This window comes from Eptesicus fuscus, chromosome 6 (assembly GCF_027574615.1).
Source record: "Eptesicus fuscus isolate TK198812 chromosome 6, DD_ASM_mEF_20220401, whole genome shotgun sequence".
Lineage (NCBI taxonomy): Eukaryota > Metazoa > Chordata > Mammalia > Chiroptera > Vespertilionidae > Eptesicus > Eptesicus fuscus.
The window spans coordinates 77,485,393-77,504,818 of NC_072478.1; the positions used below are offsets into that span (position 1 = coordinate 77,485,393).

The following is a 19,426-nucleotide window of genomic DNA, read 5'->3' on the forward strand; positions in this document are numbered from 1 at the left end:
TTAATTTTATGCATTTTAAAGCTGAACCTAATAATTACAACAAAATTTTGCAATGTTACTTTTTTTGTACCTGTTTACCAAGCTTTAAGCAAAACCAGCCTCAAAAAAATACACAAATCTCATTTTTGCTGATGAAGCATAAGCTGGTTCAACTGTCCTAGAGTTGTAGAGTTGCAGAATGCCTCACAAGTCTTCCAAATGTGGATACCCTTCAACCAAATATTTCTTATTCTTGGGATATATTCTAAGGAAATAATCAGGAATACAAATAAACATTAAGATGCAAGGATACCCATTATGGTATTTACAGCAGCAAAACATTAGAAAGAACTATAATTTCCTACCAGTAAGGAAATGCATTTTCAATTAGGATACTTATGATGGAATCTTAAGATGCCATTAAAATTATGAGATAGATGTGATTTAACTAACATGAAAAGATATTCACAAAATTCTATTAAGTTCAATTAAGCAAAGTTTCATTGAGCACTTGCTATATAGAAGATTGTGCTAGGCAGTGAGGATATAGCAGTTAATTTAAAAGGTACAGTTCTTACCCTCATAAAACTTATAACTGAACTAGGAAGTCAAATATTGAAGAAATAATGAGATTAGTAATACTAAAGAGAAGCATAGGGTACCACAAGTAAACCAAAGGGATTTAACCTAATCCAAGGGGATCATGGGAGGCCTTCCTGAGGAAATGATGCTAAAGTGGTAATGAAGGATGAATAGGAGTTAGTCAGGCAAAGAGGCAGGGAAGAGGAACATTTCAGGAAGGTGAACACACATCAAGAAAGGCAATTCAACTCTGTATATATAAAATGAACTCATAAAATATATTTTGTATCTATGTATTCATAAATACATATATATATATATATATATATATATATATATATAAATACATATACATATATATATATATTTATAAATACAAAATCTGAAAGAATATAAATTACTAGAGGCCTAGTGCATGAAATTTGTGCATGGAGGGTGGGGGGTGTCCCTTAGCCCAGCCTGCACCCTCTCCAATCTGGGACCCCTCGAGGGATGTCTGACTGCCCATTTAGGCCCGATCAGGATCAGGCCTAAACGGGCAGTCGGACATCCCTCTCACAATCCAGGACTGCTGGCTCCCAACTGCTCACCTGCCTGCCTTCCTGATTGCCCCTAACCGCTTCTGCCTGCCAGCCTGATCACCCCCTAACCACTCCCCTGCCAGCCTGATTGATGCCTAACTGCTTCCCTGCCAGCCTGTTTGGCCCTAACTGCCCTCTCCTACAGGCCTGGTCACACCTAACTGCCCTCCCCTGCAGGCCTGGTCCCCCCAAACTGCTCTCCCCTGCAGGGGTCCCCCCAAACTGCTCTCCCTGCAGGTCTGGGTCCCCCCCAACTGCCCTTCCCTGCAGGCCCGGTCGCCCACAACTGCCCTCCCTTGCAGGCCTAACTGCCCTCCCCTGGGGCCATCTTGTGGTGGCCATCTTGTGTCCACATGGGGACAGCCATCTTGTGTGTTGGAGTGATGGTCAATTTGCATATTACTCTTATCAGGATAATAAGATAATTATCTTAGATAGGATAATCTTATCTAGATGTGGTATTACATGTAATATTTAATTATTCTACTTGCTCACATTTTCTAATTTTTTTTTCTTCAATGAACATATGTGATTATTAGGTGGATAGATAAATGGATAGATGGATGGCAATCAGATTCAATGAAAGGCTTTGACTGGCATTAGATTACTTTCTTCTCTTTGTTATTATTATTTTTAATCCCCACCCAAGGACATGCTTCCATTGATTTGAAAGAGAGAGGAAAAAAGAGGGAGGGAGGGAGGAAGAGAGGGAGAGAAAAAAAAGAGGGAGGGAGGGAGGGAGAGAGGGAGAGAGAGAGAGAGATGAAAGTGAAACATCGATTGACTGGTTGCCTCCTACACATACCCTGACCTAGAATTGAACCCGCAATCCTTCGGTGTATAGGACAACTCTCTAACCAACTGAGTCATACCAGCCAGGGCAATTGCTTTCTTCTCTGATTCTTTCCTCCCATTCAATTATTAGAATCTAAGACTACCCCAAAAGTATCTTTCCTGTCCATTTCTAAAATCATTTTCATTTTGCTTAGGCACTTTCACTACCCGAGAGCAAGTTCATTAGCAAAAAGTGGAGCCAACTTTAAAGTTATGCAATTCCCAAAAGATTCTTATCACAACACTGGACTTTCCAAACCACACACACACACAAAGAATGACTGACAGATATTTATTGAAATTTTGGCTAAATATTTATTGCAGACAAAATGAATTATATTTTAAAAAGGAGATTGATGAAAGAGAAGGGAAAAAATTATAACATTACTACTAGGGTTTAAGATTACTCTAAAAGGAATGTGGCTCAAAATGTCCAGGTAATGAAATTATCTGGTTTTGCAGGCTACACTGTGAAATTCATAGCCTAAGGTTCAAAGTGAGGTAAGAGTGGCTTGGCCCACTTAGCAGAGACATAGCTCTGAGCTGAGACCAGCTCCTTCACATGATGAGCCATGGGGGACACACATGTGAGGAACTCTCAAAATGTTAAGTGCCAAGTTTTCCCCAACAGGAACCACTCTTGCCCAGGAGAGGCTGTGTACTGTATTGGGGAAAGGTCAGAGCCTATTCAAGCAAAAATGTGCCTGCACGCACCCATTCTTAGCAAACCTTTCATTCTTTTGATCATTACTTATGAACTGTGTCAGGCCCTATGGTTGGCACTGAGGATTCAACAGTGACAAGACATGGTCCCCAGTGTACAAAGCTCACAATCAAATGTGAGAGACATTTCATTCATTCATTTAAAAAAACATGAGTCCTACTGTGTACCAGGTACTCAGGATATAGTAACAAGTCCAACAAGATCCCTAACTTTGTGGAGTTTATAGTCTACTGAGGAGAGAGCGGGGAAAAAACTATAAACAACTAACCAACATGATTTTCAGATAGTGATAAATGTTATAAAAAAAATAGAGTTAAGTTATGGGATAGAAAAGAGACTTAATGGGGAACTATAGCTAGGGTGGTCAGAGGAGACCTCCAGGAAGCAGAGACGTTTGAGCTGTAAACTGGAGGATGAGGAGCAGCCAACATACGAGATGCCAAAACACAGGCACTGCAGACACCAGGAAACAGATGCACTCAGAGGAAGCACAGAGTACTTGGCGAGCGTCGGGGAGGGACACTGATCCAGTCCCTGTCTCACCCAGCCCCATGGGCCTTCAGTCAGCAGTGATCTACAAAGCACTACACATACCTAGTTCAGGGAAGGTGCTGTGTGGCTCTACACACCAGAAGCTCGACACATGGGTTCAAGGAATTCTATTTCAGAAGTAACACATGTGAACAGTTGGGCAAGGCTACTTGGCATGCTCAGGGAAGAGGCACTCCCTGGAAAATTGGCAAAGATGCTGAGAATGAATGACCGATAGTGTATATTCCTGTCTTACTCTCCCCAGGCCCCACTATCACCTCTCGCAGAGAAGGCCCATGACAGCATTGGGCCAGCCATCAAGAAGCCAAGTTGCACTCATTCTCTGGGTAACCTTGGGCAAGTCCCTTCCCTTCTTCCCGCTTCAGTGTTCCCCATCTGCAAAATGAGAGGTCAGAAGGCCTAGAGATGAGCCCATAAGTTTATGTTTTTCACAAGCTTCCCACATGATTATGATTCATGCCAAAGTTTGAGAACTAATGGATTACAGGAATTCTACTCTTTGCCTCATGGTGGACAAGGGGCTGCATGTTCAACTGGCCTGGCTGAGATTATGTTTTCAACAAGTCCTCCATGGTGCAAAGCACAGTATCTGGCACACAGAAGTTCATGGTGGGTATCACAGCCTTCTCTTTCCTCCCTCCCCTCATGCCATCACCCTCAATTTTGTCCCAACTACTGTGGGTTATTGTTTCCCTTCACCATACCTGTGAACATTGCACAGAAGTAGGGGCTGCAGGCTGCCAGGACCACGCGGTGGGCTTCTATCTCGACATCTTCTGCCACAATCATCACATCACACAACAGCTTCTTACTGTAAGACACCAGTGAGGGGACAAGATGAATCGCAGCACCAACACCCACCCCTGTCATACAAGGGTATTTTTCCTCCCACCCATTTCCATGCTATCACCATATAAGGCTGTCATAGAGACCTGCCCTATCTTGAGTTAAGCAGCGGGATGGACTCATCGACTTTTCCAAGTCCCCGATAAGCCTGACATTCATGCGTTCCGAAGGCACACAGAGTGATCCAACTAGTCTGGGGCTGCAAATTCAGAGTTCTTTCATGTGTCTTCACTTCTCTGCTCCCCACTCCATCAGCCTGGACTGAGACAGGAGTACGGCAGCTCAGGGGGCAGTGGGAAAAGCCTGGGGCTGTCAGTCAAGTGACTGAGTGAATGCCGAGGGGCATAGCATGCCACTGTGGTGTGCCACCAGCGAGAACAAGTATTAACAATTCCCCAAGAAATCCACTGCCTGAGTAATACTGTTAAGAGGCCAGCCAGATCTGGAGGACTCGCATATTTCTCCTCCCACTCAGATTCAACACTATCACCAAGAAGACTCTGCCTGCATACTATGCTCCCTAAAGACCCTGCGCAAATGCTAATCATTGCAATTATTAAGAACTAGAGGCCCGGTGCACGAAATTCGTGCACGGAGGGGGGGTGTCCCTCAGCCCAGCCTGCACCCTCTCCAATCTGGGATCCCTCTCACAATCCAGGACTGCTGGCTCCCAACTGCTCTCCTGCCTGCCTTCCTGATTGCCCCTAAATCGCTTCTGACTGCCAGCCTGATCACCCCCTAACCACTCCCATGCCAGCCTGATTGATGTCTAACTGCTCCCCTGCCAGCCTGTTTGCCCCCAACTTCCCTCCTCTGCCAGCCTGGTCACCCCTAACTGCCATCCCCTGCAGGGTTGATTGCCTCCAACTGCCCTCCCTTGCAGGCCTGGTGCCTCCCAACTGTCCTCCCCTGCTGGCCATCTTGTGGTGGCCATCTTGTGTCCACATGGGGGCAGGATCTTTGACCACATAGGGGCAGCTATCTTGATCTTGTGTGTTGGAGTGATGGTCAATCTGCATATTACTCTTTTATTAGATAGGATACTGTAACTACCTTTTTACTTATTTGTCACTCCCACTACACTGTGGACTCTGAAAGGGACGTGTCTTAGTAACTCTTAGACACCTGGTTGCATGCCTAGCCCACAGTAGGCCCTAAATTTTTACCAAATAAATGAATGAATTTTGAAATGGGATCAATCCACATTCATAAATAGAATAGATGTTTGGCTACTTTGGAGGCTAAAAGGATACCACAAGGCCCTGTCAACTGAAGAATTTTTCCTCTACCAGTCTTCCAACTTCTTACCATGCCTATCTTACCTAATAATAGACAAACATGTAAATTGACCGTACCTCCACTATGCCCACAGCCAATCAGAATGAGTATGCAAATTAGAAGGCCAAAGATGGCAGCCGCCCAGCTGCTCCAGGTGCGGAGTGGCCAGGCAGGGCAGGACGCCTGTTATGAGAGGGAGGGCGGGGGGCAAAGGGATCTACAGGAGTGGAGTGCGGCAGCAAAGACAAGACTGCAGACTCTGGAGTCTGCAGGAAGATGAAGATGGCAGACTCCAGCTGGAGTCTGCAGCAAAGACTAAGAAGACAGACTCTGGCCAGAGCAAAGGCCTGGGTCCCGGGTGCCGGAGGAAACCCGGTGCTGGAAGCCAAGGGAAGGAAGGCCTATTGCACGAATCTCTTCGTGCAACGGGCCTCTAGTTATTAATATAATGGTTAACAATAATGGAGTTATAGGTGCCAGACACTGTTCTAAGCACTTTTTTAGATGTATTGCTTTATTTAGTCCTCTACAACCATATGAGGTAGGACTATTGTTATGCTCCACATTGTAAACAACAACACTGAGGCCCAGAGAAAGTAAGTAACTTTCCCAAATTCACACAGAAAGAGAGCAGTGGAGATATGAATGCAGGCAGCTGAGCCCCAGAACCCATGCTCCTAACGTCTATGGCATCTGTCACCACTAGTCCCTCCTTTACACTGAAGCACTATAGGTGGGAGGAAAGACAGGCAGGACAAACATATTTCAACTGTGATCCATTGGTCACAGTTAATTAGAACACTGTAGTGGATTGAGAAATCTGTCATGACTGGGTTCCATGTGAGAGTGATGAATGTAGTGAATTTGCCATGGTTGATAAATGGAAGAGAAGGCACATACTTGTCATCCCTGATGTATCATATTAAACCATTGACAACCTCTAGGATATTAGTCCAGGTTCACTTATCAGAGAAATAGAATCATAAAGCCTGAAAAGGTTGCAGCTGCAAATGGGCTTAGAGAAGTGGCCCAAAGCTACAAAAGCCCGAATCTTAAATCCAGATACAATACCACAATGTCTCATGACTGGGTGACACTTGTATGGAAAAAGATAGAAATAGGTTAACTCCAATAGGGAAAAGTGGTCAGGAAAGGTTTAACATATGAAATAGTGTATCAGTGAGGGGACTTCTGGGAAGGTTTAACATATGAAATAGTGTATTAGTGAGGGGACTTCTGGGAAGGTTTAACATATGAAATAGTGTATCAGTGAGCACCAAGAGGCAAAACCTGGGGGCAGGACCTCACCCTGAAGTGGTCAGCACACCTCTACCTCACACCACATGTAGAAATTAACTCATAATGGATCAAAGATCTAAATTTAAGAGCTAAAATATAAAACTCTTAGAAAACATAGGGATATTCATGACTTTGGATAAGACACCAAAAGCACAACGAAAAACAAACAGATAAATTAGACATCAAAATTTACAACTTTTGCTAAGTGAAATAAGCCAGTCCATGAAAGAAAAATACCACATGATCTCACTCATCTATGGACAATGAAGAAAATTATAAGCTGTTGAACAAAAAGGTAGATACAGAGACAGTAAAGCATCAAACAGAAGGTCAAATTACAGCGGGAAGGTTAGGGAGAGGTGGGGGAGATAAGAGATCAACCGAAGAACTTGTATGCATGCATATAAGCATAACCAATGGATGCAAAACTCTGGGGGGTGAGGGCATATATGGGAGTGGGGTGGGGGTTGGCAATGGTAAGATACGTACACATATAATTCCTTACATATAATTCCTTAATGAAAAAAATGAAAAAGAAAAAAAAATTACAACTTTTGTGCTCCAAAGGACACAAGTAAGACATCAAGAAAGTGAAAAGACAACCCACAGAATGAAAGAAAAATTTTTCAAATCATATATCGAATAAGAGGCTTGTATATAAAATATATAAAGAAGTTGAACACTATAACTCAATAACAAGTAAACATACAATTTTAAATGGGCAATGGATCTAAAGAGGCATTTCTCTAAATAAGATATAGCAATGCCAATGATCACATGAAAAGATGCTCAACATTAGTCATCAGAAAAATGCAAATCAAAACCACATTGAGATACTACCTCACACATACTGGATGGCTATAATCAAAATAACAAGTGTTAGTGAGGATATAGAGAAATTGAAACTTTCCTACAGAAAGTTTAGAATTGTAAAATGGTGCAATTGCTTTGGAAAACAGTCTGACAGTTCCTCAAAAGGTTATACATATAGTTATACGATCCAAAAATCTCACTCCTAGGTATATACCCAAGAGAAATGAAAACATACATCCACACAAAAACTTGTACATGAGCTTTCACAGCAGTATTATTCATAACTGCCAAAAGCCAAATGTGGTCTATCCATATTATCAAATCTTATGGAGCAATAAAAAGGAATGAAATACTAAGACATATGATAACATAATAAACCTTAAAAAGATTATGCTAAGTGAAAGAAGCCAGTCACCAAAACCCACATATTGTATGATTCCAAAATGGGCAAATCTATAAAGACAGAAAGTAGGTTAGCAATTGCCTAAGGTTGGGGGAGAGGGGAAGGAGAAAATGGGGATATTACACAGGATTTGAGGGGGTGATAAAAATGTTCTAAAATTGATTGTTAGATGCATGACCATGAATATACTAAAATCCATTAAATTGTGCACTTTAAATGTGTGAATTGTATGGCATATAAATTATATCTTGCTAAAACTGGTACCAAAAAGGAGAAAGAAATCAATGTGCTAAGATGGTTATTACAAATTCTAAAGGCATAGTGGCAGACCACACACACACACACACACACACACACACACACACACACACAAAGATGAGGACAGAGAACTGTTTGCAATGGTGAAATGAGAGATTAGAATTGTCAAGATGACCTAGATCTCCTTTTCAGATCTGGTCAGGGTGTGCTATTCCAAAAAAGACTACATCCCCTCTTGCTAGCTGGATGGTCAGGACCCAAAGAGCCATTAGTGCTCCAGAAGCAGCTGCTGGTCTGACCAGAACAGAGCTATGAAGGAGGAAGACTGGGGGGTTACTATGTAAAAAGTCCATTCTCCACTATGGAAGTAAAAAGAATAGGAAACTCATGAACTGTGTGATTCATAAATGGCAAAGAACATGTGTGCTTGAACTAAAATAACTTAAAATTGAGAGAGGGGAATGTGAAAACAATGCAGAAATAACCCTAGACCCCTGGAACATCGTGTAACATTTCCTTAGCTAAATCCCTGTATGGTGAGATGCTTTACCCAGGTTTTCATCAAAATAAAGTATGCCTCTCTTCAGTTCCCATTAAACTCACACAGATCAATAAAGTATCCAGGCCCTTCTGTCTGCCTCACCCATTCCACTCTAGTTTTTAAAATGAGCCATTTAAATACAAAGATTATTCACTTAAATTTCAGTAAAGCACTAGTGTTTTCCAAAACAAATTTCATGAAACAGTCAGTCTATACATAATAACAATCACCAAAGTGGGTTCCGTAGTCAAACACATGTGGGAAACCCTCACTTAGACAAATTTTTTGTAGGACTTCTCAGAGCCCGTATGCATTATGAATTTCAGAGTGGGGCACAGCAGTTTTATATCTCATTTTTCAAACTTATTTGAGTTCCGAGCTCTTTTTTTCCCACAGAGCATCTTGAGAAAATGTTCACTGGAAAATGCTAAAATATACAAGAGGAGAGGAAGCAGGACTGTTGGAGGATATTAAATCCAAGTAGATGCATTTAGGGAAAGATGCAAAAACGTGGTAACTTGCAAAAGAAGAAATAAGAACATAGCATGATGAGTTTCTTAAGTTATTTAAGAAATAAATTTTAAATACTAGTAATGAAAGGTGAGGGGGGAGTCTATGTACATATCTATTCCCTGAGCTCTACCTTTTAGCAGTGACTAGAGTTGGCTACACCTGGCAAAATAAGGTCTAATGAAAGACCTGGAATTTCTTTTTCTTTTTTTCAGTTTTATTGAGATACTAGTGGCCCAGTGCACAAAATTCATGCAGGGGCGAGGTGTGTTCCTCAGCCCAGCCTGCACCCTCTCCAATCTGGGACCCCTCGAACAATGTCCTACTGCTGGTTTACAGGGATCAGGCCTAAACTGGCAGTCGGACATCCCTCTCACAATCCGGGACTGCTGGCTCCAGCCACTCACCTGCCTGCCTGCCTGATTGCCCCTAACCACTCTGCCTGCTGGCCTGCTTGCCCCCAACTGCCCCCTGCCACTGGCCTGCTCGCCCCCAAATGCCCCCCTGCCAGCCTGCTCACCCCCAACTGCCCCCACTGCTGGCCTGCTCATCCCCACTTTCCCTCCCCACTGGCCTGCTCACCCCCAACTGGACCCCCTGCTGGTCTGCTTACCCCCAACAGCCCCTGCCATCCCATCCTGGCCTGATCACCCCCCCAGCGACCCAAGGTCCGAAGCCCCTCCCTTTTTTCTTTTTCTTTTTTTTTTTTTCAGCGCCTCCTTGAGCGGAGGCCAGGGCCAGCCAGGAAGCTTGGCTTCCTCCATCACCGGGGGCAACCCAAGCCTCCTGCTTGCTCCAGCTCCGTGGCCACCGCCATTTTTGTTGGGATTTATTTATCTTCTATAATTGAAACTTTGTAGCCTTGAGCAGAGGCTAGGGCCAGCCAGGGCGGGCGGGAAGCTTGGCTTCCTCCATTGCTGGGGCAACCCAAGCCTCCTGCTTGCTCCAGCTCTGTGGCCGGCTGCCATCTTGGTTGGGTTAATTTGCATACTTGCTCTTGATTGGCTGGTGGGCGTGGCTTGGCATAGCGGAGTGATGGTTAATTTGCATGTTTCTCTTTTATTAGTGTAGATAATTGACATATAAAACTGTATAAGTTTAAGATATACAATGTAATGATATAATATACATTTATATTCTAAAATGATTACCACAGTTAGGTTGTTAATACATATATACCTCACACAACACCTATTTTTTATGGTCAGAAGACTTAAGATCTACTCTCTATGCAACTTTCAAGCATACAGCACAGTATTGCTAACTATAGTCACCATGTTGTACATTAGATCCCCAGAACTTACTCATTTTATAACTGGAAGTTTGTACCTGTTGACAACATCTCTCCATTTCCCACCCTCAGCCCTCCCAGGACCCTGGCAAACACCAATCTACTCTCTGTCTCTATGAGTTCAGCTTGTTTAGATTCCACATACAACTGAGGTCATACAGTATTTGTCTTTCTCTGTCTGACTTATTTCATTAGCATAATGCCCTCAAGGTTCATCCATGTTGTTACAAATGGCAGTTTCCTTCTTTTTTTTTTCCCTTCAGATATATAACCAGAAGTAGGATTGCTAGATCATATGATAGTTAAATTTTTAATTAAAAAAAAAAATATATATATATATATATACACACACATGTATATATATATTATTGATTTCAGAGAGGAAGGGAGAGGAAGAGAAAGATAGAAATATCAATGATGAGAGAATCATTAATTGGCTGCCTCCTGTACATCCCCAATGGGGATTGGGCCCACAACCCTGGCACGTGCCCTTGACTGGAATCAAATCTGGGACCCTTCAGTCCTCAGGTCGATGTTTTATCCACTATGCCAAACCAGCCAGGGCTAAATTTTTAATTTTTTGAGGAACCAATACTGTTTTCATTAGTAGCTGTACAATTTACATTCTTAACAACAGTGCACAAGGGTTCTCTTTCTCCACATCCTTGCCATAATTTATTTCCTTATTTTTTTTATAATAGCCATTCTAATAGATATAAAATGCTATCTCATTACAGTTTTGATTTGCATTTCTCTGCTAATTAGTGATATTGAGCCCCTTTTCATGTATCTGTTGGCCACCTGGATGTCTTCTTTAAACAAATGTCTATTCATGTCCTTTGACTAGTTTATAATAGAGTATTTCGGTTTTTTTGCTATTGAATTGTATGAGTTCCGTATATATTTTGGATATTAGTCAAATATATGATCTCCCAATATTTTCTCCCATTCTGTAGTTTGCCTTTTCATTTGTTATAGTTTCCTTTGCTATGCAGAAGCTTTTCATTTTGATGTAGTGCCACTTGTCTATTTTGCTTTTGTTGCTTATGCTTCTGGTGAAAAAAATGTCAGTGCCAAAACTAATGACAAGGAGCTTCTTCCCTGTTTTTCTCTAGGAGTTGTATGGTATCAGGTCTTAACACTTAAGTATTTAATCCATTTTGAGTTAATTTTTGTGAGTGGGGTCCAATATCAATCATTTTCATGTCCAGTTTTCCTAACACCATTTATTGAAGAGACTACCCATTGAGTAGTCTTAGCTCCTTTGTCAAAAATTAGTTGACCATATATACCTGGGTTTATTTCTGGGCTCTCAATTCCATTCCATTGATCTATGTGTCTCTACCATACTGTTCTGATTACTGCAGCATTGCAATACAGTTTAAAATCAGGAAGTGCGATGTCTCTAGCTTTGCTCTTCTTTTACAAGACTGCTTTGGCTATTCAGGGTCTTTTGTGGTTCCATACAAGTTTTAGGATTATTTTTCTATTTCTGTGAAAAATGCCATTGGAATTTTGATAGAGATTACACTGAATCTATAGATGGTTTTGGGTCAAGGCATTATAACAATACTAATTCTTCCAATACATGAACACATAATATATTTCCATTTATGTGTCTTCCTCAATCTCTTTTATTGGTGTCTTATAGTTTTCAGTATACAGATCACTTACCTCCTTGGTAAAATTTATCCCTAAGTATTTTATTGGGGGTTTTTATGTTATTGTAAATAGGATTGTTTTCTTTCTTTCTTAGTTTGTTGTGAGTGTATAGAAATACAACTGACTTTGTATGTTGATTTTATATCCTACAACTTTACCAAATTTATTTATTAGTTCTAACACTTTTTGGTGGAGTCTTTGGGTTTTTCTATGTCATCTGCAAACAGAGACAATTTTATTACTTTGGTTTTTATTTCTTTTTCTTGCCTAATTGCTCTGTCTAGCACTTCTAGTACTATGTTCAATAGGATGGTGAGAGTGGTTACCCTTATCTTGTTCTTGACCTCAAAGGAAAAGCTTTCAACCATCCTATATAATAAAATCCTAATATGCAAATCAACCAAACAGCGTAACGACCAACGGAACGACCGGTTGCTATGACACGCACTAACCACCAGGGGGCCAGACACTCAATGTAGAAGCTGCCCCCTGGTGGTCAGTGCACTCCTATAGGGGGAGCGCCGCTCAGCCAGAAGCCAGGATCATGGCTAGCGAGTGCAGCGGCATTGGCTGGAGCCTCTTCCACCTCCATGGCAGCACTAAGGAGCAGCAAGCCGAGCAGTAAGGAACAGTCAGCAGGCAGGCAGTAAGGAGCGAGGGGTCCTGGACTGCAAGAGGGATCCCAGACTGTGAGAGGGTTGTCCTACTGCTGGCTTAGGCCCGATCCCCGTGGGGAGCAGGCATAAGACGGCAGGCAGACATCCCCAAGGGGTCCCAGACTGCGAGAAGGCACTCCCCACACCCAGTGCATGAATTTGAATTTCGTGCACCAGGCCTATAGTTGAGTATAATGTTAGCTATGGGTTTGTCATATATGGCTTTTATTATATTAAGGGATGTTCCTTCTATACCCAATTTGTTGGGATTTTTTATCATGAACAAGCATTGAGACATTTTTTCTGCATCTATTGAGAGAATCATATGATCTTTCTATTAATTTGGTTTCTCACATTTACTGACTTACATATCTTGAACCATCCTGTATCCTAAGGATAAACCCCACTTGATAATGGTATATGATCTTTTTAATGTGCTGTTGAAATCAGTTTGCTAGTAATTTTTTTTTATTCCTCACCTAAGGATTTTTTTTTCCATTGATTTTTTAGAGTGTGGAACGGAGGGAGGGAGGAAGAGAGAGAAACATTGATGTGAGAGAGACACATTGATTTGTTGCCTCCTGCATGCACCCCAACTGGGGCCAGGGATCAAACCTGCAATCAGGTGCCTGGGCTGAGGCTCTAACCACTCAGCACACCAACCAGGGCCAGTTTGCTAGTATTTTGTTGAGAATTTTTGCATCACTATTCATCAGGGATATTGACATGTACTTTTATTTTCTTGTAGTATCCTTATCTGGCTTTGGTATCAGGGTAATTCTGGTCTTGTTAAAAGAAATTTGAGAATGTTCCCTCCTCTTCAAGTTTTTGGAAAAGTTTGAGAAGGATTGGCATTAATACTTCTTTGACTGGTAGAATGCACCAGTGATATCATCTGGTCATGGGCTTTTCTTTGTTGGGAGATTTTTGATTACTGATTCAGTCTCCTTAATCATGACTGGTCTGTTAAGACTTTCTATTTCTTTTTTATTCAGTCTTGAAAGGTAGTATGTTTCAAACATTTATCCATTTATTCTAGGTTATCCAATTTATTGGCATATAATTATTCATTGTGGCCTCTTATGATCAAGTGTATTTTTGTAGTATCAGTTGTAATGTCTCTTATTTATAACTAGAGGTCCAGTACACAAATTCGTGTATGGGTGGGGTCTCTCGGCCTGGCCAGGGATCGGGACCAATCAGGGCCGATCAGGGCTGGCCGGCCGGGGGGAGGAATCATGGGAGGTTGGCCAGCCGCGGGAGGTTGACTGTGGGAGCACACTGACCACCAGGGGCAGCTCCTGTATTGAGCATCTGCCCCCTGGTGGTCAGTGTGCATCATAGCAACCGGTCAACCGGTCGTTCGGTCGCTTAGGCTTTTATATATAGAGATTTTGAGTCCTCTTTCTATTGTCTTGGTTAGTTTAGCTGGGTTTGTGAATTTTGTTGATCTTTTTTAACCCTTTGCACTCGCTTGCTTTTTTCTCGATTCCTTTATTCTAATGCTAACTGTGTCTAGTCACACTCGACATCTGAGTGCAAAAGGTTAAAAACCAACTCAGTTTTATTGATTTTTTTTCTATTATCTTTCTAGTCTCTATTTCATTTAGCTCTGCTCTATCTTTATTATTTCCTTCCTTCTGCTAACTTTAGGCTTAGTTTTTTCTTCTTTTTCTAATTCCATAGGATGTAAAGTTAGGTTGTTTATTTGGAAACCTGGAGTCTTAAATTAGCCAACTCTAGGGAACTACATGAAGAATTTCAATAGAGTCTAGGGAACACAACACAAATTCTTCAGTGACAAGAGAACCATACACATAGGCACAAACATCAGCATTGCCTACTGCCAAAGACAAATATGAACAGAGCTCCCAGGAAATTTGGCAGGAGTCCTAATAAAAATTGAGCAATAGGGCATAAGATAAATTTAATTCAACTTGGTTTTTATGCCAAAGACTGGACCCTGCAAAAAGGAAAAATGAGGAAATAAATATAGAATCAGATAGAACTTTTTTAAAAAGTAGTTCAACCCCTTACTCAACAAATATATCTTCAGCTATATATGCTTATGCTCATGACATTTTCTCTGCTTGGAAGACTTATTCCTATCCATTTATCATTCTTTAACTCTTACTTGTCCTTCAAAATTTACCTCAAGCATCATCCCTTTCAAGAAGTGTTCTCCAAATTTGCAGTTTGGCATACTTGCTTCCTTAGCACCTTCACAAAACACCTATTTCTACTACAGAATATAATTTTCATTGACCTATATATTTATTTAACTTTTTACCCCACTCACCCATCCCAGAGTCTAGCTACTGCCTCAGTTCCTACAAAGTACTAGGTGCTAGACATCAAAACAATTCAGAAGTTGCCCCTGCCTCAGGAAACTCATGAGCTACATAGAAAAGAGGAAATAAACAATTACAGCTCACAACAGGATGAATAATGGCATGGGCAAAAAAAAAAAAGCTTCTGAGTTCTCTAGAAAGGAAGAGATTGTGTGCACAAGCTTTGTACAGAAAAGCATGTTCAGTGTCCTGAACCTGTCTTGCAACAAGCTCATCAAACATGCACACTGGCTTTACAAATAGCCTGCACACCCATCACCATTTAGCTAAGTGAGGATGAGTGCATTTGCATTTCATTTATTTCTTTATGGAGTTAAATTGCATTTTAGAAGCTAGGTCTTTTTCCATTCATGTGGCTGTCTAACAAGCTAAGTTCAGACCAAAGAATGAGAGGGAGGCCAAAAGAAAATGCATGGCATCCACAATCTTTAATCTGCAATTGTGTGTAGGTGTTGTAATCATTCTATTATTGTACTTCAAACAGCTGGTTCAGTTGGAAACCAAGTCCATGAACAGAACTTCTGTAACCATACAGGATTTCTCCCCTGTGATTAAGTACTAAAATGATAGGTGTTAAATACAAAGGAAAGAGAGAGATTTCTGAAAGATATCTATCTCAATCAGAGTTTGAAAGGGGAAGCCACGTGACTGAGAGTGGGTGGGGAAGAGTCAGAATTCACTAGGAGGTAGTGTCCTGACTTAATAGAACCTGATAACGCTCACCAGGCAAGTTGCTTCCAAAAGGGCAAAGGCAAAATAGGAAATGTACCTCCTCAGTTCATTCATAACCTTGAACGCCTTCCCCATGTGGGCAGGATTGACAGTGATAGTCCTCTGGTTCTTCTCATCATCCCCAGCCTGTATCGGGGACTGGGAGCTCAGCTTGGTGCTGTGAACAGGAAGGGAGTGGGAGGGAGGAAAAAGAGGATCACATGTTGATAAACCCATTCACCCAACTGCACAAGTGCATGCATTTGCCCACCCACCAGGGGCATCCCTGTCAGCCTGTTCTCTTAACCACAAACCCAACAGGGAAGGAATGCATTGGGTCAGGCATTTCTGCAAAATCTCCCAATACAAAGTGCATTCCTCTGGTGGAAGATGGGTCCTATCTCAGCTTATTCCACCAAGCACTTTTGTGACTTTGTAGGAGTGCTTAACTTCCATCTCTCCAGATGGGGAAAGTGAGGGGAAACTAAGCACTATACCATTCAATTCATAGGGATGTTTGTTCATTCAACAAACATCTAATGGAGCCTACTGTGTGCCAGGCACTGTATTGAAATTTAAGGGAAACACAACAATAAACAAGGAACAGATCCTGCTCTCACAAAATTTTGAGTTCAGTGGAGGAGAAAGCCAAGTAAACATTTAACCATTGTGTCTTAAGTACTATAATTCAACTAGAGGCCGGGTGCATGAAATTCATGCACTTGTGGGGGGGGGGCCGTCCCTCAGCCCAGCCTGCACCCTCTTGAAGTCTGGGAGCCCTCGGGGGATGTCCAACTGACAGACATCCTTAGCGTTACTACGGAGGCAGGAGAGGCCCCCGCCATCGCCATTGCGCTTGCCAGCAATGAGCCCAGTTCAGGGCTTCTGGCTGAGCGGCATTCCCCCTGTGGGAGTGCACTGACCACCAGGAGGCAGCTCCTGCGTTGAGCATCTGCCCCCTGGTGGTCAGTGTGCTTCATAGCAACCAGTCGTTCCGCCATTTGGTCAATTTGCATATTAGCCTTTTATTACATGGGGTAAGAGTTACAGAAACACACAATTGGGGGAAAGGAGACATATGTAATTCTTTAAACAATAATAAAAAAAAAAAAGGTTAGAGAAACACAAAGGATAGGCAACTATCCCAATGCTGGTATGATGAGGGGAAAACTTCCTAGAAGCTGAGCAAGAGCATACATTAACCAGGTAAAAAAGAAAGATGGAAAGTATTCAGACAGAGGGCAGTATGCACAGAGACCTGGAGAAAAAATCAAGTGTGTTCAGTAAAACTAGAGGAGAGTATCAAGAAAAAAAGGCTATTAGACTGAACAATATGGTGTAATATAAGCAAAGCTGAAGAGTTTGGATTTCATTCTGAAACCATGAGAAGCCATCAAAAGGTTTTAAGCAGAGAAGTGGGGCAGGAAGCAGGTGAACACATTTGTGCTTCAGAAAGATCACATTGACTACAGTATAGAGAATGGTGACACAAGTGAAAGATTTTGGGAAACCATAATCCCAAACAAAGACAAGAGATTGTAATTTGTTATGAAAAGAAAGGCTGTCTATGTGAGCTAAATGAGCAGGTGGTTCTAGCAAGTCACTCATAATCTCAAAACCTCCTGTCCCAAAGACAAAACACTTAAATCCTTGTGAAATCCCACCCAGAATCCCAACTACTCCTAAGCAACATGTCTAAACTTTATGGGGGCTGAGAAAGAACCAAAAGAATGAGTAAGGAAAGCACTCTCTCCCTAGACTAATGAAACTACTTAGCTCCATGGTCAAGTCTGGAACCTTGGAGTTACCTCGGTTTGGACAAGGCTAAGCTTTGCTTTGCTAGTAGGGAAACAGTATCTTCTCCACTTGAGTAGATTTAGGGACCCACAGTTTACTCCAACTCTAGGACAACAGTACTTTCTTTTGCCTTTCCCTTTGCCTCTGTCCATGCTACTACCCAGCTCTGAAAACTCTTGAGAAAGGGAATGATGAATGTTAAGAGAATGTTCCAGAGACCTGAGAGTCTATAGATCTCACACTGGGATTTGTTAACATTTAAATACAATCAAACATGCCCCAGACCCTTAGTTCATCTGACTCCTCCTTTGGCTTCTTTCCCTACCTTCAGTTCAGCATGTAAATGTAAGCCACAGGCATCTGAACTGTGGGACTGTTTGGATTCTGAGTGCAAAGAAATTAACTGAGCTGAGCACAGGACAATAAATATAAAGAGATGCACAAAGGCAGATGATTAGAGTCATGTGTTTAAGGAGATAAAGAAAATCTCTAAACTGAAAATGTGATCAGGAAGAGGGAGTACCCAGTAAAGATGAAAAACTTCATGTAAGAAAACCCACAAGCATAGTTTATTGTTAGTGTCCTTCCTTCCCTACTCCAAGGCCAGAAAGATAGTTTTTATTTTCTACTAACATTTTTACTTTTGATATTTAATACCTTATATTATCTGATGTTGATTTTTGTGTCATGATGTGAAAAAGGGATCTAATTTTTCCCATAAGTTCCACTTATTGATTACTTCTTATATTTCCCACTCGCCTGTCATTGTCATGCCACCTTAGTTCCATATCAAAGTTCCAAACATACAAGGAACTATTTCTTGACACTATCCTATTCCGTTGGTCAGTTACCTGCCTCTGTACCCGTGATACATTATTTCTGTAGCTCCATAATAAGGCCTGATATCTGATAGAGCAAGTCCCCAATCTTATTATTATGTTTCAGATGTGTTTTGATCATTCCAGTCTCTTTACTTGTTCATACAAATTTTAGTATCAGTTTGTCAAGTTCTATGAAAGACTCTGGTGGGATTTTGATAGAAACTGCATTGAATTTATAGATCAATTTGAATAGAACTGACATCTTTCTGATATTGTATCTTCCAATCAATGAACATGAAATATCTCTCCATTTACTTAGGTCCTCTTTAATGTCATTCAAACTTTTATATTTTTCTGCATGTGGAACCTTATATCATTATATTTATTCACTTTATGATTTTTGTTGCTATTTTATAATGGAAATTGTGTCATTTTAAATTATATTTTCTGATTATTATGGTTTACAAAATGCAACTGATTTTTGCAAATTGATCTTATATCTAGCCACCTTACCAACTGTTTCTATTATTTCTAACTATTGGTCTGAAGATTTAATTAGGTGATCTTTATTAACAACCTCATTGCCTGCATATACTACAAGAGGTTTTTTTCCTCTTTTCCAATTCTGAGGGCTTTAGTTTCTTTTTGCAAGAAATTCTCCACTGGCTAGGATGGTCACATAATGTTGAACAGAAAGTGTGCTAATGAATATTTTTCTCATCCTCCTGATGTTAAAGATGCTTCTAATGTTTCCCTATTGTGTATGTTTGCTGTAGGATTTTTATAGATACCCTTTCTTAATCAAATTAAGAAAATTTCCATGTATATTACTGTTCTTTAATCATAAAGTATACTGGATTTTATAAAATGTTTTTGTAAATCTAATGAGATGATTATACGGATTTTTCTTTTTATTATTTTAATGTGGTAAATAATA

At 41.1% G+C, this 19,426-nt stretch overlaps 1 protein-coding gene across 1 annotated transcript in view; it reads right to left on the reverse strand.

Annotated features, from left to right (window-relative positions):
* KLHL3 (kelch like family member 3) overlaps window positions 1–19,426 on the reverse strand; it is a 110,679-nt gene that overhangs the window by 81,067 nt on the left and 10,186 nt on the right. The window contains exons 2-3 of the mRNA XM_054717881.1: window positions 15,930–16,049; window positions 3,957–4,063 (exon numbers count right to left, since the gene is read on the reverse strand). Of these exons, the coding sequence (XP_054573856.1) occupies window positions 3,957–4,063; window positions 15,930–16,049 (227 nt within the window). The remainder of the gene's footprint in view (window positions 1–3,956; window positions 4,064–15,929; window positions 16,050–19,426) is intronic.